This window comes from Anas acuta, chromosome 2, assembly GCF_963932015.1.
Source record: "Anas acuta chromosome 2, bAnaAcu1.1, whole genome shotgun sequence".
Taxonomy (NCBI): Eukaryota; Metazoa; Chordata; class Aves; order Anseriformes; family Anatidae; genus Anas; species Anas acuta.
In genome coordinates this window covers 19,289,518-19,310,031 of record NC_088980.1, presented here as the reverse complement: position 1 = coordinate 19,310,031, position 20,514 = coordinate 19,289,518, and the positions used below count along the sequence as shown (strand labels likewise).

General features: G+C 50.4%; 1 protein-coding gene across 5 annotated transcripts in view; it reads left to right on the top strand.

Annotated features, from left to right (window-relative positions):
* The first annotated feature begins 6,378 nt into the window (after positions 1-6,378).
* The window catches only part of SPAG6 (sperm associated antigen 6), a 37,669-nt gene continuing 23,533 nt past the window's right edge, over positions 6,379-20,514 (top strand). For 2 of the 5 annotated variants that reach the window (XM_068673750.1, XM_068673752.1), the window contains exons 1-3: positions 6,379-6,503; positions 6,591-6,686; positions 16,807-16,973. In XM_068673750.1, coding sequence (XP_068529851.1) covers positions 6,479-6,503; positions 6,591-6,686; positions 16,807-16,973 — 288 coding nt within the window. In that variant the 5' untranslated portion in view covers positions 6,379-6,478. Of the gene's footprint in view, positions 6,504-6,590; positions 6,687-16,576; positions 16,699-16,806; positions 16,974-20,514 lie in introns of all 5 variants that reach the window. The other 3 variants (XM_068673751.1, XM_068673755.1, XM_068673753.1) reach the window with 3 other exon arrangements.

Sequence of the window (20,514 nt, the reverse complement as noted above, 5' to 3'; positions counted from 1 at the left end):
GGGCCGGCTTTGTGCCTGCGGGGAGCTCCCCGAGCCCCGCGCCCCGCTCCCCGCCGGGACAAAAGCAGAACCCTGGCGGAGCGGGACAAACCCTCGGCCCCTGCGCTTTCGGGGACGGGATATCGGCGCTAATTACCCCGCGCTAATTACAGAAGGAGCAGCCGCACGGGAAGGACGCGCGGCCCCCGGGGAGCCCCAGCCCGGCCCCGCAGCCCCAGGGCAGGAGGAGGCTGCGGGCACCTCCCGGGGGCTGCGCGCTGCCTCCGAGCCCCGCGGCCGCGCAACTTGCGCGCAAAGCCGCCGAGCCACCGCGCAGCGCCCCGCTCCGCCCCGCCGGGACGAGGCTGCCCGGAGCGGGGGGAGCTCGCCGGGGACCCCCCCCCGCCGCTCCGCCCCGCCGCGGATCGGGCCCCCCGGGCCCCCCCGGCCGCCCCCCGCGCCGCCGCCCGGGCAGAGGCCATCTTGCGCCTGCGCAGCTCCCGCCTGGAGCCCGCGGAACTTCCCCGCCCGCCGCCCGGTTCGGACGGGAGCGGCGCCGGGACCCCCCCGGGACCCCCCCCGGGACCCCCGCGGCTCCCGGAGCCGGGGCCGTGCCGCCAGGCGGAGCGCCCCGGCCGGGCTTTGCGGGTCCCGTGCCGCCGTCCTGCCCCGCGTCGCCCCGAGGCCGGCCGGTGCCAGCCCTCCTCCGGGAGCCGCGGGGCTCCGGGGGCTTCCCGGGGGGGGGCTCGGCGGTCATTTGGCGCTGGCATCCTCGCGGCACGCAGCTCGGTGTCGCGGAGACAAAGGGCTGCGTGCTTCAGCCCAGCGCCGGGGCGGCGGGGGATGCGCACCGGGAGCGGCCGGGTCGGGCCTCTCCGGCGGCGGGGGGCCGCTTCCCGGCTAACCGGGACCCCCGACGGCCGCCCCCTCGGTGAGGGAGGTCGAGGCCGGGAGACGCCGCCCCGGGAGCCGGGGCTGAACGCGGAGCTCCCGGGCGGCTCTGCCCGCACGGGCGTTTCTCGCTCCTCCCTCGGCATGTGCCGGGGATGCTCCAGCGGTGCCGCCTCGACGAGGAGCTGGGAGTGTGTGTGTGGGGGGGGGGGGGGGGGGGGGCGGAGGAGACGGCGTCGTGCCGTCCCGAGGCTGCCGGAAAGGGGTGGACGTAGGGGAAAAAAAAAAAAAAAAAAAAAGGATGGAAAAAATAAGAATGGAAAAAAATAAGAATGGAGAAAACAAGAATGGAAAAAAATAAGAATGGAAAAATAAGAATGGAAAAAATAAAAATGGAAAAAATAAAAAATGATAATATCAAAAGGAAAAATCGGGAAAGAAAATAAAGGACACAGCAAGAGAAGAAAACACCGCGGACAGCCCCTCATACTCAACCCCAAAAACTCGTCTAGGAAATGCGGGGCAAAAAAAAACAAAACACAGTACAAATTAAGGCAGAAGGGTGCTGCGAGGCGCTGCCTTGGCACGGGCAGGGTGCGGGGCCACGGAACCTGCGCGCGTCCTGCGCTGCCGGCAGCCGTCGGGCCGCAGCCGGGCTGCGCGGGGCGCGGAGCGGGGACCCGCAAAGCGGCGGGGCCGCCTCCCCCGCTGCGGGACGGCTGCGGGGCACCCCGGCTGGCCGCACCGGGGCGGAGGGAGAGCGGCCGCGGCCGGAGCCCCGGGGACCGCCGCGCCCCGAGGCCTCGCTGGCAGCGGCGAGGGCCGGCAGAGGCGAGGCTGGCGCCGAGAGGGATGGATGGCTACGAGGCTGCCATTTTGTCTCTTTTTAGCGGGTTGCCTTTCCCCTCCGCCGGAGAACCGGGGCTCTGCGGAGCCCCCCCTCGGCCCCGCCGCTCCCCGCGGGGAGGCTCCCGGCCCCGGCGGCCTCCCCAGCCCCGGCGGCCTCCCCGGCCGCAGGCTCCCGTCGCCACCTCGGCGCTAGGTGCTCGGGGTTTGCAGGCTGTTCAGCTGATTTGTTGCTAATAGCAACCACACGACAGCGATTCGCAGCCTTTCCTGCTGCCGGTGCCTCTCCTTACACCTCCGGCCGCGGCTCGGGATGCAGCCGGGAGGCTCCGCGCTCCCTCCCGGGCGAGGACGGGGCAAGGAGGACGGGGCGGGCGAACTGGGGTTTGCCAAATCCAACCTCCCCTCCCCTCCTTCAGCTCGGCTCGGCTCGGCTCGGCTCGGCTCGCATTGTCTGGGCGCATTGTTGGGAGCTGCCAGCGGCACGGGTGGGTGCAGCGCTCGCCTTGCTGCCTATGGAGATGCGGGCAGCGCCCAGCGCCGAGCCAGAGCGCACCCTCCCCCGGAGCAACAGACACAAAGGAAGACCTCGTTCCTTTCAGCTGCCCAGAATAAATTAAGCTCCGGCTTTCAGTTTTGGACCGTCCCAAAAATATTTGTTATTTTTTTTTCTCTCTCTCTCTCTTTTTTTTTTTTTTTTTTCTTTAATGGTACTGCACAAGCGCCGGCGGTTCCGCAGGAAACCAGAGGTGCAACCATCTGCGTGTGGTAAAAAAAGGCTCAGCCCCAACCAGCTGATATTTCCTGGTCCCATCCTGCAAGCCAACCCGAAATATTTTTGTCCTTTCCCAGTTTCTTTCTCCCTTTACGATTTTTTCTCCTGCCTTTGCCCAGCGCGGTGGCGACGCGCTGATCCCCACCAGCCAAACCCGCGCCGGGGCAAATGCCAGCTCCAGTGCCAGCATCGTCCTCTTCGGTGAATAAAAAGGAGAATTCCCTTCTCTAGCGGGTCTGAAGAGCCCCGACGTCTCTGCCTTGCCCCCCCAGAACTAGTTTGCTCGCTAGGAAGGTCCCGCAAATGAACGCCGCTGCCCGAAGCCCGGAGCGGGGTCCCCGCAGCACAGCGGGACCCGAAGGCACCGTGCGGGGAGCAGGGAGGGGACCCCGCGGCCACGCTAAAGCCCAGCGGTGGCAAAGCCAACCCTGAACCGGCAAATGAAGCCATCCAGCCCAGCGATTCGAATATTTTACCTTTATATCTCAGACTGGGGTCTACCCCTCTTATCCGTAGGTGCTCAGGACGACACCCCGAGCTCAGCACGCCTTCGTGGGAGCACTTGATCATCGTACATCCCCTCCACTCGAGAACCTTTCCACGCGTAACCCCTCGCCCCCCCGCTTTCCGAAAGCCCAGCGCTCCGACCTCGGAGCCCCGGGGGAAACCCGAGGGGCGGGCGCGCTGCCTTCCCACCGAGCACACACAGGCGGGCGAGCGGGGGCTGAAACCCTCACTTTTACCACCCCCGGCCCCGTGCTGAGAGCCTCCAGCAGCAGCAGCAGCACGCCCAAACGCTTCGCCCGGCGTTTCCCCAGCGGCACCCGGCGGACGTCCCGTCGGGGCATAGCGGGCGCGGGGGGGGTCCCACAGCCGCCAAGACGGGGGGTGAGCCAGGGGAGGGTCGGGGACCCCTCGCCCCTCAGTGTCAAGCCTACCCCTTCATGCTCTCGCGGTGGAAAAGCGGTGAAATCCCTCTTTTCGGGAAATAAAGAGGCCGTCGGGGGGCTGCGGGCGCTGCTCCAGCCCCCGACGTGCCCCGCAGCGCCTCGGCAGACTCGCGTGGGGGCCGGCCTCTCCCACGAGTGGGGCCCAGACACTTGTTGCTTCGCGGCTCAGCAAGCCTTTGGGGAGACCCTAAGCCCCCAGAACCCCCGTGAATAGCTCTGCCCTTCCCCGGCGTTGGGAGAAATATTTTTCCCCGCATGGGTAATATTGGCCGCATTTCCCAGCGAACCAAAGGCTGGGATTAAAGCGCGCCCAGCAGCGAGCGAGCCCACGTTTATTTGGATAACTGTTCCCCGATCCCCTGCCCTCCTGTTTGTTTTTTAAGCCGACGTGTGGAGGAACACGACCGGCCGAAGGATGCGGCTCTGCTGCTGCTGAGCACCCCAGCAGCGTGCAGTGCGCTCTCCCCACTACGTCATTTCCATCAATGATTTTCCGTCCTCGGTACTTTTTTTTTTTTTTTTTTTTTTTTTTTTTTTCGAGAAGAGGTGACATTTCCGTAGACCGCATTTGCATGGTGTTTATCCCTCATTATTATTATTAACCACGCGAGCAGCCTCCCGGTATCAAGCAACGAAATGTCGCAGCGAGTTTTGGAGGTGCTCCGGGTGCGTGTGCTTGCTCCGCTTACCCGAGCATCGGACTTAATTAGGCAGATAAATCAATTTATCTGAAATCGACACATCTGTTTTTTTTTTTTTTTTTTTTTTTTCCTAAACTCTGGAAGCAATTCATCACCGTTTGTTTATTTATTTTATTTTATTTTTTTTTATTTAACTTAAGAACAGAAATAAGTATAAAGAAATGTGTTTAACAGCTGTTCCCCTCTCAAGTACACATGGTGATAATTTCCCAAAATATTTTCTGTGACAAACGACCTTCTCCCCGATCTGATTTAATTTGTCTCATTTATTTGAGAAGAGCACCGCATCGCCTTTTTTGTTTGTTTGCTCAAAGGGTGATTTTTTTTTCGCATTAAATCCTCCTGGAAACACGTGGCTCATTTCGGTGTACAACCTTCTTCACTCTTTTTTTTTTTTTTTTTTTTTTTTCAGCTGAGCAAAAATGGGGATTATTTACGCAAAGCGGACCGATTTCTCAGACTTCTGCAAAGTTTTACGACGCGGCTGAAGTCATGACTCCCTTTCGGCTTTAAGCCCAAACTTTGCCCTGCCTGTCAAATAATGTCTCCGCGCAGGGCGAGGCGGCAGGTTCGGGCGATTCGCAGCTCTGCACAACAAAATTCCAGCCCGTGAAATCAGGAGGACGCTGCGAGGCAGGGGGTGGGTACAAAAAGGGACATTTTGCTTTGAGTCCTGCCTCTCGGTTCCCCTCGGAGCAGCCGGCTGGGGAGCGGGGCTCCCCGGGCTCTTGCTTTACCAGCACCCAGCGCCCTGGGATCGCCCGCAAAAGAGAGCGGAGCGGGGTGCGGAGCCCGTCCCCATCCTCCTCCCCAGAGCCGGCGTCTCATTTTTTCCGCCTCGCCGTCCTCATCGGTTGCTCGGAGGGGCTGCAGGGTTAAATCCGCCCGGAGCTGTCCCCGTGCTCTGGCCGCGGGGCTGATACCCGGTGGCGAACCCGCAGCGGCGTGCGGGAATTGGAAGCCTGCGCCTGGGCGCTGCGGCGGAATGAGCCGCCTCTGAGCCAAAAAAAAAATATATATATAGAAAAAAAGAAAATAAAAATCAAAATCTAAGTGCTGCCGTGGTGGGTTTTCCCGCAAGCAGCGGCTGTGCCCGGCCGGGGGCTCCCCCCGCGGGGTCGGGCGGTGCCCACGCGTGTCCCCAACGTCCCTCCCCGGGGTCCCGCGGGCTCCTCGGCGTGGGGGGGCGCGGGGTCGAGCCCTTCCCGTCCCGCAGCCCCCCCACTGCAGCCCACGGGGGGGTGCGGGGGCTGCGCGGCCCCACGCCGGGCCCCGAGTCCCGCGTGGGCCGCAGCGGCTGCGGGGATCCCCCGGGGAACCGCAGCGACGGCGTGGGGGGGGGGGGGGGGAAATAAAAAAGGCTCCGCAGCGCGGTGGTGCCTCCCCTTTTACACTTTTCTTACGTTTTGTCCCCCGGCGGGAGGGCGATGGGGTCCCGCGGGTGCTGCCCTTCCCCTTGCTCATCCCATCCCATCTGACCCCACACTAACCCTGTCCGCATCCCATCCCCATCCCATCCCCATCCCGTCCCATTCCATTCCCGTCCTATCCCTGTCCCCATCTCATCCTATCCCCATCCCATCACCATCCTATCCCCGTTCCCATTCCCCTCCTAATTTCAATCCCAATCCCATTCCCATCCTAATCCCATTCCCCATCCTATACCCACCCCCATCCTCATCCCATCCTCATCCCATCCTATCCCCATCCTATCCCCATCCCCATTCCATCAATATCCCCACCCTAATCCTATCCTCATCCCATTCCCACTCCCACCCCCATCCTATCCCATCCCCATCCCATCCCCATCCCTTCCCCATCCCAATCCTATCCCTATCCCAAACCCTATCCCACCCCCATCCCCATCCCAAACCTTATCCCATTCCCATCCCAATCCCATCCCCTTCATTATCCCACCCCCATCCTGTTCTCATCCCATCCCATCCCCATCCCAAACCTTATCCCATCCCCATCCCATCCCCATCCTTTTCTCAATATCCCAATTTCCCCTATCCCAAACCCTGTACCACCCCCATCTCATCCCATCCCCATCCCATTCCCATTCCCATCCCCATCCCCATCCCAAACCCTATCCCATCCCCATCCCACCCCCATCCCATCCCACCCCCCATTACCCCAACCCCCTCCCCCTATGGGGCTCCCCCCTCTCTCTCCCCCCCCCGCCCAGGACCGGCTCGGAGCGGGGCGGGGCGGGCGCGCTGACGTCACGGGCGGCGGCGCTGAAGCCACGCCCACCCCTCAGCCGCGCGGCTTCCGCCCGGTTGCCATGGAGACGGGTACACAGCGCGGCCCTGCGCGCCCGCGGGGCCTCCGCCATGAGCCAGCGGCAGGTGCTGCAAGGTAGGGCCGGGCCGGGGACGCGGGGACGCGGGGACACCGGGATGGGGACACGGGGCTCAGCCGCTCACCCGGCGCTGCCCCCCGCAGTGTTCGAGCAGTACCAGCGCGCCCGGACGCAGTTCGTGCAGGCGGTGGCCGAGCTGTCCGCCAGGCCCCACAACGCCGAGAGCCTGAGGAGCGCAGGTACCTGGGGGGCCGTGAGGGGCTGTGGGAGGCTGTGGGGGTCCCTGGGGGGCTGTGGGGGTCCCTGGGGGGCTGTGGGGGGCTGTGGGGGGCCGTGAGGGGCTGTGGGGGGCTGTGGGGGCCCGACCCCCGCGGGCCGTGAGGGGCTGACCCCGGGTCCCCCCCCGGGCGTGCCCGCAGCCCCGCTTCTCCTCCGGCTTCCCCTCCGGTTCCCTCTATCCCAGCCCCTCCGAGGGGTTTCCGTGGTGTTCCGTGCGTGATAGTGCTGCCCCTGGGAGTTGTTCAGAGATTCCTGCGTGCTCCTCGCCGGCCGGGCTGCTCGGCTCGGCTCGGCACGGGCTCGCTTCTGCCGAGCCGGGGATGCTGCGGGACAGCGGCTGTGCCGTGCTGCTGGCAGCCCCGCTCCGCTTCCCCCAGGTCCCTGAGCTTAACCGAGGACAAAGAGGTGCTCCGAAGTTAATCACCTGCCAGGCACCGAGACAGAGCGCTGTAAATCCGTAGTCGCTTTGCCATATGGTGTCCACGAACTGATGGTGTTTTGCTTCGTCCCGATTTTGTTTTCAGTGCCTGCCTCCCAGCGCTTGCGAAGCTCTCGGTCTAGCCCGAGAGACAAACAAACAACCAGAAAAAGAAAAGCAGTCGTGTAAATACTTTCGGGTTTCGGGTGTTGTGATTGCAGCTCTCTGTTAAAATAGTTCTGCTGAAAATCGATCGCTTGCGTACTTTGGTAAGGAAACATTTGCGTGGGTTATGGGAGTGACACGCTGCCGCCAGGCCTTTTGGATTGCCTGGTGCTGCTTCTCGGTTTTGTTTGAATCTTTCAGTGAGATAATGCCACTGCTTTAATTTATACAAATCATCCTCATTTACCAAAGCGACATCTTGGCTGTAGGAACAGATTGCATCGTATTTGTAAGAAGAGGTCCCTCTGTGGCCATTTACAGTTGTGGGTTTTGTCTGTTCGCAGACAGAGGTCCCATTCAGGCACAGTTCGTACAGTTTGGTGTTTTAAAAACGGCAGAAAACTTCTATTTTAAGAGAGCAATCAAAGTGTCAAGCTAATTTTACTTCCGTTGTATTTCATGATCTTAAAATAATTGTCTGATGCAGTCTGGTGGGTAGCTTTGCTTTAGAACCGATGTGTTGCTTGTGCAGAGGAAATAATCGTTCTGAGGCCTGAAACTATTCCGTGCACAGCCAGTGCTGGTCTGGGAGTTCACTTTGCAAGGATCAGGCTCTGGGGTCATGATGTGGAAATGTGCCTTTGTGAGCCAAGAAGGATGGTGAGCAGCAGTCCGGTGCTGAGCTGCTTCCCTATGGGTTTTGACTAGATTTTCAGATGGTAGAAAAGAGGGGAAAGTCTGCAAATGTAGGGTTTCCTATAGCAATTAATTTGAGTGGCTGAGGCCCACAAATATTTTACCTTGTTCCCCCAACCTAAGCTTTTAAACTTAGTTATGATGATATAATTAAAATCATAACTGTTGGTTTTGACCTTTTTGGGATGTGCTAGAAACAGGTTTCAAAACCTCCCTCTAAACGAAACGCAATTAAGTGCTTTAAAAATGACTAATGCAAATATTTAGAGGCATTGCTATGTCTAGCAGGATAACTGGCATGCCTTTTGTGGTCTTGGTCCAGCGAGCTCTGTAGCAGTGGTTTGAGAAGGAAAGATGTCTGTCTACACATGCATCTCCGTATAAATCCATACGTAATAGGACTGGGGGGCTGATTTCATATTCTGGCAAAGAAAGTTAATTATTCCTTAGGGAGACGGCTGTTTTAAGAAGATGCAGAAAGTCTTTGCCTGCTGTCATTTTCCATTAGCTTCAGGAGTCGGGAGCGCTTGGTGGGGTTCTCCTGTTGGATCTCAGAGGCTGTTGGGGTTCAGCCTTTTCCCAGCTGAAGCAGAAGGCAAGATTTCAGCGACTTGAATTCGAACCAAATTAAGCCCTCAAAATGTGTTGAAGTGTATTCTTGTGTTACTGGCCTTGGTTTATATTCCTGGGTAGCCAAACTTCAGGCTGGAGACTGTGAAATATCAGTGCTCAAGGAATAAAGCATTTGCTTCTATTTGAGAAGTAATTTTGGTAAATACTTCATATCTTTTAAGTAGTAGTTTGAGATCATCCCGTTCTGCTCGGAGGTTTCTTTGGACATGAAGCTGACACTGTGCAAGATGGAAGTATGTTTAAAAAATGATTCGTCACTACGCTGCAAGCCCTGCTTCCATGGCATGAAAGCAGGCACGGTGCTGCTGTTGCAGATGAGGAGGCAGCATCAGAGGGAGCAAGTGGCCAGGGTGGGGGTGAAAGTTTCTCCTACTGGTTTGGCTGTTGAGAAATGTTGTGGCACCATTCCTGTGGTGTGCCCTCCATATAATCTGCGGGGGATGCTAGTGGGGAGGGAGCCAAGTGGAAAACCACCTCCTTCCAGTGCCTCTCTTCTGAGGCTGCTCTGTCTAACCAAGCTCTGGAGCTGCCTTTGCACTCACACCCCAGAGGTGGCTGTAACCAGGGAACCACAGGCTGGCCCTGGGCTCCCTGGCACGCTTCCAAAGCACTGGCTCTGCCTGTACAAGAATGTCCAGGAGGTTTTGTTCCTGGGAGCTCAGCAGCTTGCTTGTGACGGGGAAATGCAAGGAATGATCAGAGAAATTCCTTTTTCGTTCCTGTTTGTTTTCAAACAGCTCTCGCTTCGTGCTGCTATGTTTTTGTTAAGGTTGTTCCTTCTGATTAAATACCTCTATGAATAATGACTGCAAGATTTTTGTTTTGAATCCTTAATTAACGGATGTGTGGAAAAAAAAATCCCAAACTCCTAAACCTCTTCTGTTTAGTAAATGTAAGCTCCGAACAATGACAGATGCTTCATTTATCAAGTCTCATTTCTGGAGGACACCTGACTGATGGGAGAAGCTGCTGTGACAGTAGCAGCTGTAAACATGTTCTTTAGAAGCAAATCTATCCCTCTGGCAGCTACAGCCCATGGTGTTTGGTACTGTAATGCGTCATCAAGCCCCGTATCCTCTACTAGAAACCAACTGTTTTTACTTAGAGCGGCAGGTGAGCTTGAGCCCTCTTTCTTGCACTGAGATTCAGGCAGCTTTCGGTTTTGTAGAAAGCTTAGGAGAAAATCTGAGCTGGTTCCAGGATGTTTCTGCGACTGGTAGTCACCGAGAGTCTCTGTCTGCTTCCTTCATCTGACTTGGGAAGTGCAGCATGATTCAGTATTAATAAATGCATCGAAATAAGACTTGCATGACTTCTGGATATTCATTTTTATGTTCTCCTGTAGTAAAAATTAAATATTTATTTATTAATTTTTGTGTTACAGCTGGTGGTGCTGGGGTCATTGCTTTTAATGTTTGTGTTTGAGGATGTGATTGGGATTAAGAAACAGTTTTAGTTCAGCCACTTTGAGTTTGACTCTTAAAGTAGCTCAAAGTCAGCCTTTCTTGGGGCTGATCACACTCTTCAGAGTAACAGCTGGGGAAGGAAGAGAAAAACAAGTTTGGGATATGGACGAAGAAACTGGAAGCTGTGTGGTCTAGCAGCCTGCGTGGTGTTGTCCTGGGACTGCGTGTGCTGGCACCCTGCACACCTGGGAGTGCTTCTCATTTCTGCCAGGGTTTCGTTTTAACACCTCGAGCAGATTTCTTCCAGTTCTCTGTTCCTTGGCCTTACTTACTTGCTGGTCAGTCTCCAGAGCTCAGCGAGACAAGTTCCAGAGTGTCAGTGTGATGATGGACGCCACCTCAAACCCTTGTGGCATGGCAGGCTTCCTCCTTCTTCGTGGTCTCGTCCCTTTGCAGCTGAAGGGCCATGCCGTGCAGGTTAGTTCTCGCCCAGCCCCAGAGCTCCTCCACTGGTCCCAGGTTTTAAATGCTGTGTTCCCAAGCCTTGGAGTTGTTTTAGAAGCTTTTATTTTTATAAGTGGATATGCATGGGTGGGCTCCACTGCCCCCATATAGCCAGTTCCAATGCTTGGGCTCAAGCACCCTGTGTTGTGAAGGATGCACTTATCCTCCTTGTTGTTTTTTTTTTTGGGGGGGGGTAAAAGCTTTCTTGAGCTTTAGTGAGAGGAGAAATAGAAGCATAGTGGGTGGGGAAGTAGAAGCATGCAGCGTGGGGAAGAAGGCAGAAGGCGGACTTTGGAGTTGTAACGGGCCAAGTGAGGAGAGTGGCGTTCCCCAAAGCCTGGCAGTGCGGTTGTGCCTGGTGAGGGAAAGTACCAGAGAGATGACAAAGGAGGAGAAAGTAAATGTTTCTGAGGCCGGGGGACTGCCTTTTGCTGTAAGTCAGTCAACTAAAAGCTCAACTGCTGCGGGATTCCCCCCATCCTATGCTTCCGGCCTGTTCAAAGGAGACTTGCAGGTAGGAAATTCAGTGAGAGAATTTGTTGGCAACTTCTTCACGGATGGCAATCAAGAAGCAGCAGCTCCTTGCGACCACCTTGGCTTCGGTGTGGCTGTGAAGAACTGTGTGGTGACCACTTGCTAGCTCTTTGAGCAGTATTTTCAGCAACAGCCCTCTTGAAACAGGATTAGTTCTGGTCCATCAATGCCGGAACAGCCAAATTAGCTTTTAAGGAGGAGAGACTTACTGCTGCTTGTTCCTTCAGAGTTCTCCAGCCCGGCTGCTGCACCCAACCTGCGTCATGCTCCACCATCTGGCAACTGCTTGACGAATTACTCGGTTACCCAGAGTCTCTGTTACCCAACTGTATTCGTGTCCCCTTTGATATCTGAAGGACTGCAGTTTTGTTGTGCAAAGACAGGTCCTTTCTCAGGGCGAGTCATGCTGGAGGAGTCGGTGCTTGAGATGTGCATCATGCATGGGCCATGGAAGGGACTGTGCCAAGATGAGTGAGTACGAAAGCTCTTTCTCACCGTTCTGGGAAGCTTTCTTTCAAGTCCCCAGCTTAAACTTTGCTATTTCTAGGAAGGGATTGGTGCTGGGGTGAGACAGAAATAAGCTTGCGCTTCATTTCCTTGTCGAATCATCTGAATCAACGTCAGGAGTCCTGAAAACAAGGTGGTACAATGAGTGTTGGAGCATTAGTGTTAGCTCAGAGAATGTACAACTTGAAGGTCAGCATCTTCAAGATAAGAGTATGTCAGGAGATAATAGCAATGTAGATTTTTTTTTTTTGTACATTTGCATTTTAAAATGGAAATAAATACTGTTTTTGAGGAAGGAGAACGGGGTAGAGGTGGCCATCTTCAGGTGCAAAAAAAAGAGAGAATTTGGGACTCAGAGTGATGTTACTCTGACTTGTTTCAAGTTTCTGAAGTCCCTGACTTCAGGTTTCATGCAGGCTCTGCAGGAAGTAGGGAAGGAGAGTAGGTGGCTTCATGGCTTCTGCCTGACTTTCAGGTATTTCCACCCCCCTTCCCTTACCCCTCCCCCCCCCCCAAAAAAAAAAAAAAAAAAGCCAAAATAACCAAAGTCTACTGTTTCCAGAGTGATGACTGTTTGGCTACAGAAACTTGGAATGAAAAAACTTGGGATCTGCTGCTGCCTTGAGCATGCTTTTTTCTTTTTTTTCTCCCCCCAGAGAGGCAGCAGCCAGCGCTTGCTTGCTAAAAGAAAGTGCATCAGGCCTGGGCACAACAGCTCCACTTGAGAAGTGTGCTAAGGGTGATTCAGCTGCTAAGTGTGTCATTCTTTGAAACAATTCTGAGTGGGAAACTGAGGATGGAAAGGGGAATCGTCCTTGCCTGAGGTCAGTCAAGGTTGCGTGATGCAAGAGAGAATATTTGGCAGGAATTCTTTGTTACCCTGTTTCTGAGTTGCTCGTGGGAACTCTTCCAAAACAAATCTTGTCTAATGGTCTAAACGTCTTATTTTGTAGTTTACTTTGTGTTGCTGCCTTTGAATTAGACTTAATGGATTTCCTACTTCTGTCACGAGAGGCTCGTTTACGATAACCAAAGAGTTCTCCTAAAATTTTGTGCAGCATTATGCTGCTGTCGCTGCTCTGTATGGCTCTACATCAGAGGAAGCTGTTGGATGTTTCTTACCTATTTTACCTGAAAATGCTGACAGGAATGCTGGCTTGGACTTCTTTGGAGAAGAAAGTTAGACTTTGCTCTTCACAGGGCAGTCAAAATGAGCTCACCGAATGCAGCAGCTGTCTCAGGTGAGAGCAGCTGGTTGGGCGTAGGGCAGGAAAGCTTCCTTCTTTTGGGCGGGTTGATCCTTTCCAGCGCTGTCTTCAAAAGCTGTAGAAGGAAAGGTCATCTTTGCTTTCTGTAGGTGTTTAAATGGAGACCCCATCTCTTGGAATTAACTCTTCTTCTAAGCGCTGTAGGGAGAAATACTCTGTTTACTGAGGATGTAAATATGAAAATGAAATAAATGAAAATCATGAATGAAATGAAAACTGCTCAAGCAGTCTGTCTTGCTGAGGAGTCAGATTGAGCTGATGGATATCATCGTGATGCAGAGAAAGGAATTGGTTGCAGAGAATGTGAGAAGTGGAGGTAGAAGCTTTTAATTATGCTCAGTGCCCAGGCATAATCTAGGTCTATATGATTCTCTCAATTCTCAGTTAATTTGATGTCAATGTATGGCTTGTACAGCAACAAGAATTGATTTTTCTTTTTCTTGTTCCACCAAAGCTCCTGTCATAATGATTACTTGTTCACTGTCCTTTCTTTCATTCAGACATCACTTTGGGGAAAATACATTGTCCTTGAGAATCAGTACAGTTTCTCTTCCTTTCTAAATCTTTTTCATCCGTTCACTGCTCTATCAGCCTTGCTTTAGCATTTTGTGTATTTTCTTCCAGCAGTAACTTCCACTTTCATCTTTCACTTTTCAACTCTTCCCTCACCTTCAGTTGCATCAGCTGAAATAGTTTGTCATCTGAAATGTCATCATCAAGCTTTACGTGCTTTGTACCACAATGAAATGATTGGTGCTGGGCATGGCGAGGCGATGCTGCTTGGAAGCATTTTCAGGCTGAAGGCTTTTTAGCATGTTCTAAAAGTGAAGTCTGAATTAGCTCATCTTGAAAATACAAATCAGAGAAATCTCCTATTTAGAAAAAACTCAAAGCTCATGTACGTGTGAACTTTCTTGCATGGGGTTTTACGTTTTGCAGTGTTTAGGCATGCTGTGCAGGCTAGAAACACATCATGTTGTCTGGAGCTAGCTCGTGGGTTCCCCTGCTGTACATTCATTCTGGTCTGTTTAAATTTCACTGAATTTTGAGCCCGCCTTGGTGTGCCACCTTGGCTTTTTTTTAGGGGCAGAACACTCACTACATGCTGAGGTGTCCCTTCTTTCCCAACCACTTCTAATAGGCTCTTCAGTCTCTTTTTTTTTTTTTTTTTAATCAAGCTTTATTGATATCAAAAAGAAAATCTTGGTTTTGTATCATCTCACCTTAAGGGCTCAAATGTACGACAAATGCAAATGTCAGTCCAAGCCTCCGGACTGGAGGCTTTTCAGTAAAGCAGGAACAGTGCAAAGAGCTGGAGCAGCATGAGCTCCTGTTGGAATTTCAGCAGGTGTTTGACCAAGGAGCTTATGTTAGAGGGAAGGACAAGAAAATACTTTCCTGTACGGGATGCAGGTGACTTTTAGAAGGTTACCTCACTGTAGATGATATATGGTGATGGCAAATATTGCACACTTTTCTGTCTTTTTTTTTTTAACTTTTAATTTGTCCTATGATGTTCTTAGTCCATTTTAATATGAAGTGTAACTTACTATTGAGGCCATACCTGCCATTTGGAAGAGTTTGTGAGAAGGTATCAACACAAAGGTCACAATCCTAAACAGTGCTTCCTGCAAAGTGCTGAATGTAGTCACATTGGTCTTACAACACTGGAGGAGCCACCTTTGTCTGCTGCTGCCCAGGAGGCCTCTTTCAGGTACCACTGGTGTTGACAGGAAGGAGTGAGCAGGTACCAGTGAAACCACAGACCTATTTCCATAGTCTCTACATGTACGTGTTGAATTAATTGCTGCAGGGCCATTTTTGGTGTTCCTGTAGCGTTATTAAGACATCACAATTTCATTTCCCTTTTCTTGTGTGTCCCCATAAGACCTGTGGTGTTTTGTCTTGTTAACATCCTGACGGCTGCACCCACCATGGCTGGGCAGCTTCTGGTTGTGGTGCTGACCTTCCCAAAACAAACTCATCGATCAGCGTGGCCTCCATGGTTCCTTGTCTCTCCTGCTCTCCCTATCTCTTTCTTAAAGCCAGCAGTGGATTATTAGGTTTTCTTCTTGCTGGGAGTAATTTGGTTATAACTTAACATGAATGTTCCCCGTGAGAATTGCCCTGCTGCTCAATTACTTTTTTGGGGTCTTTTTTTAAGGGTGCCCTTCTATACAGAAGTATGCTCTGGGCATGAATAACTTCCATCCCTTTCAACTATCTTCCTTGCTCTAAGCTTTTCCTTCTCAGTTCAACATCTTAGTGCCATCTGCCATTAGGCAGCGATCCTACTGTTGTGGGACTGTTGCACCAAGAGACCTTTGTTTGGCCCTCTTCCATGCTAAGCTAGGTAATTTTTATCTGACTCAAACAAATGTAGTGGAAAGAGCAAAGAACGGAGGCAGCTCATACGGAAAGTTTTAACTGCAGCTCTGGTGTTGGTGTCCTGGTATAGCACTTCTGCAGCCCCAGAGAGCATTGCTTTCTGGTTGAGCTATGAAGCTCAGAAGTATTAATTCCTGCATCTGGCTGTTAGAGGGACCCTGCTTTCACAGCACTGCGACACAAGCAATGTTCCCTTTAGCATTTGTCACCTTACAAATGATGATCTTTACGTAACCACACGTATCTTGCTTATATCCCTACAGCAGAGTTTAACTGTAGGAGTAGCTTCCATGTACAGAGTGCTCATCTTTGGTCATCCTTGTTGCTTTTTATTGAACCTTTTCCAGCTCTCCTCTAGGGAAGGGAATTAAATGCAGAATGGATTTATACAATAGCTTAGTGATGGGCTCTGTTTTGGCATCTCTTCATTCCTACATAATACTGAATACCCTATATACTTCTGTATGTATAGTGTTTTTTTTTGTTTTTTTTTTTTTTTTCCTGTTTGGGGTCCATCGCTGTGTATGGGACATTAGGGTTGGCTTTCCCATATAAGTTTAATTTAACTTGACGTTTTATTGTCCAGTCATTCAGTCCCTAGTTTCATAGTTTCCCTCACTGATACCACCTTGAATCACTTTGGATTACCAGCGTACAGTCTCACCTCACTGTTCGTGCCCTCTCCCAGATCACAGAGGAGTACCGAAAGGCACGTGTCCCCGCACTGACTCCTGGAGGTCCTGCCCCGTGATCTCCTCCCTCCTATTGCAAGAATGCAAAGTTTACTGCTGCCATTTCCTATTTTTAGTGAAATGTTTATTCGTGTAAGCACTTTCTTGGGCTACGACTGCTAACACGTTGCTGCTTACCTCATCTATAATTTCAACAGCATGTGTAGATACTGGAATATGCCCTCGGAGAATGGACTTCCAGATTCCTTCATATTTAGCTGATGCACTGCGGACTGCAGTAAAAACACATCATAAATAGTAACGTGATTTAAAAAACAAAAACAAACACCAAACCAACAACCATTTAACTCTACTATCTGGAGTCTACTATATTACAGCTATTGGTCCCCAGCTCAGCCGTGGCTTGTATAGATGGAATGTAATTTGGTGTAAGTCAACGTGGGGGTTCTGCTGGCGGGCTGAACGAGTGACACACCGGTGGTAGCTCACCTCCAGGTGGACTTTCCTGTGCAGGCTTCATTAGCACTTGTATTTTATATATATTTGAGTATACCTTATTTTCCTGTGTATATTTTAACACGTATTTTATTTATGTTTGAGTATACCTTATTTCTACACGTAAATCTTTTTATATTTCAGAGGAGTTTTGTACCGATGAAAAACGGGCAGAAACATTGCTATGCGTCCACAGTGCTATCCGAGTGCCAACTTCATTTCAGTGGAACACCTGAATTTCCTGCAAGTTCTTATTACCTGGCAGAGTAATTTAATAGGTTTTTATGAGTGAAGTTTAGTTAAAGTTTAGAATAAATGTTTAGAAAAAAAAATCTGCTCACCGAATGGGCTTTTCTCTTCCTGTTGTAACTCAGGTGTAATGTCTTTGCTGAGACCTCTTTTGCTGGACGTGGTCCCAACTATTCAACAGACTGCTGCTTTGGCTCTCGGGAGACTTGCCAATTATAACGATGACCTGGCAGAGGCAGTCGTGAAGGGAGACATTCTTCCACAGCTCGTGTGTTCATTGTCTGAGCAGAATGTAAGGCATCATTGTTTTCTTAAGTAATCATTTTTTTTAACTGTTGCACAGGGAAAGAGAAATCTTTCTGTATCAGCTATCTGCTGTTATTCCTAATATAGCAATAAATGAATGGAAGTCAGAGACAGCATGCATGTTTGAACTCCTAAGAGATTCATGTGTATTGTATACATAAATTTGACTTTAAATAAGTTTGACTTTAAAATATCATCTTACCTCCTAGTGCTTTATAAGATATACACTCATGGCATTGGTATGGCTTTAAAATGTTGAGTGATATTTTATTAAAGGTCCCTCTTCAAAATGGAGACAATTTGAAAGCTATAGTGATAATTGACTAGGATTTGTCAATAATACTAAACACTTGTAAAATACATACTAAATATTTCATTACAGAAGTTCATTTTTTATCTCCAAACACAGCCATTTGGAAATCTGTAGTGTGAGAAATATCAAACCACTGATACAGGAGAACACGCTAAAGGTTTTGGTCTTTATGGTTATTAAAAACAACAAAAAAGTGTAGCAACAATTACAGATCTCACGGTCTCTCTTCCTCTGTTCTTGCCATTTTTCTTCAATTCTTGCATATATTCCATTTTTTATTCCTAATGACTGGAAAAAGGAAGAGACAGCTGAGAGTGAAGTGTATTGATACCACAGCCACACTTAAGTTGCAATATTGTTTTATTAGACTTAGGAGAATTAGGATTTCAATTAAAATGTAGTTGGGAAAACTATATATATATATATTTTTTTCAGTCTTTTGAGGAAACTGTAAATGTAAATACTCGTATTTTTTTTTTTTTTTGCATATCTCATCTCATTTTATGCCTATAAAATTAATCAAAAAAAAATTAAAAAGAGAAACCTTGATGTCAAGATACTGGTATCGTATGGAAAGAAAACTAAGGTTTTAGGTAGACAAATTTATAACCACTTCGGTTAATTATTTGTATTTTTTTAAGGGAAGGAGGGGAACAGAACTCCTTATCCTCTTTTTTTTTTTTTTTTTTTTTAATTTGGAAACCACCCCCCTGTTACAATTCAAAGCACTCACTAAATTAGCTTGAGTACCCTGATTTATCTCTTCCATGTTACTGCCAGTGCTGTCCCTACATCTGTGAGATGGCTGTAATTCAGAATCACTTGGGGCAGCAGCAAGATTAGTGTGAGGTCATGGAAAGCCTACTATGCCTTGGTGACTGAGGGCAAGTGAAGGAAACTCATTATCCAGTTCATGCAGAGTTTAGCAATGCATGCAGTTTGTACTTCCCATAGGCAAAAAAAAAAAAAAAAGGAAAAAGATACATTTCCATTCCCCTCACTCTTTGTGTATCAACATCTATATTTAAGGAGCAGATTCTTTGAGCACACAATAAATACTAATTCTACTGATTTATGGAGAACAGTTACAGGGTTACATCCCAGCTCAATGTTTTGTCAATTAAACCGAGCAAAATAGTTTTACAGTGTGTTCTAACTGGGCTTGTGAATACGGTCTGTTTGTAAATAAATGTGTTTTGAATAACAATAGAAACAAATAAGTGTTTTCCTTTGCCAGAAGCATAATTACTTAACAGAAATAACATACCCATATTTGCACAGACATAGACTGGCGTAAATTATTATAGTTCCATTGAGTTCAGCAAAACTTACGGTAACAAACGAGCTAGGGAATTGTCCACTTGTGTCTGTACAGTTTCCCTAAACCTCTGTTCCCCTAAATGATGTTTAAAGTCTTGCTCCTAAATTATGTTCATTGGTATCTACTTGTAGGTCTTAACTTAGAAGTCTGGATTTTTGGCATTAAAGTATTTTATTGGCACTGGTAAACTGAGCAGGACAAGGGCGTGCACTTAAACACTGGAAGATGACGGCGCTCTTTAAATGCTAACACAATGAGTTTTGGCCAATGCTAACCATCAAACTGCTCAACAGGGCATGGATATGGTTTAGGGAGTAGTGCAGGACAGAGACAGCTCTCAGTTGTATGGATGGGGCCCTTGTGCTTTGAGGGAAGAGAACCTGAGGTGCATGTACCTGGTGTGTGATATTGCTTTCCTTCAGTGCCAAGGAATGGGCCAGGGTCCATTTTCCTTACATGCAGAGCTGTGCAGATGGTCCCCTACTGCCATACCATAGTGCTTCAGGGTGAGATTTTTCAAAGGTGCTTGGACACCTTGCAAGATGCAAAAAAAAAAAAAAAAAAAAAAAATCACCTGGCTCTTTGTTTCTATGAATTTCATTCAGAAGGGATATGGGGTTTGCACTGTTTTATGTTCCAGTTACCTGCACAGGCTCCTTGTACAGAGCAGGGGAGTCAAGCAGCTTGGAATGAGATTAAAACCAAGCTGATGGATGGAGAAGGAGCCCTTCGGTGCTAGTCATAGTGCCAATATACCAACTGTCAAGCCACAGAGCACACTGGGCATGCAGACATGGCAGTAGGTTATTTGTGTCCCAGTGAGTCTTGTGCTCGTTGCTGCACAATAACTTCAAGAGGGAGGTGAGCTTTTTCCTGGTGCAGATCATAGAATCATAGGAAAAGACCTCCAAGATCATATGGCCCAGCTATCACCCTCCCACTCCTATCACCACTAAACCATGTCCCTAAGCACCACATCCAACCTTTCCTTGAATACACCCCCAGGTCCGGTGACTCCACCACTTCCTTGGGCAACCTGTTCCAATGCCTGACTGCTCTTTCGGAGAAGAAATGTCTCCTGATTTCCAACCTGAACCTTTCCTGGCACAGCTTGAGACCATTCTCTCTAGTCCTACCACTGGTTATCTGCAAGAAGAGGCTGACCCCCAGCTCCCCACAGCTTCCTTTCAGGTAGCTGTAGAGAGCAATGAGGTCTCCCCTGAGCCTCCTCTTCTCCAGACTAAACACCCCCAGTTCCCTCAGCTGCTCCTCACAGGACTTGTGCTCTAGGCCCTTCACCAGCTTTGTAGCCCTTCTCTGGACACGCTCCAGGGCCTTGATGTCCTTCTAGTGAGGGGCTCAAAGCTGAACACAGCAAATGAGGTGCAGCCTCACCAGAGCAGAGTACAGGAGGATGACCACCTCCCTGGTCCTGCATTTCATGATTGCGTTCAAAATGACCTGTTCTATTGCCTTTCCTGGCACCGAGGTCAGGCTGACAGGCCTGTAGTTCCCTGGGTCCTCCTTATGATGCTTCTTGTAGATGGGTGTCACATTAGCAAGTCTCCAGATGTAAACAGATGTAAAGAAGGCATTAGGAACCTCAGTGGTCAGTTGTTTCTGGCAGAAGTGATTTAACTGGCCTCTGAATTTTGAAACTGAAAGGAGGGGAAGAAATGTAACCTTCAACTTCCACATCCCGATGATAGCTATCAAACTGTGGAAGGAGACTGCGAAATGTGACTTACGAGGGAAGATGCAGTTTACATGGAACCCCACGATGTGTGCCGCATCATACACTGTAAAGATGCTCAAAACATGTACCTGCTCCAGCACTGAGGCGGATGGGTAGAAGATCTGAGACAATAGCTTGGATTTTGCTTGAACTCGTTA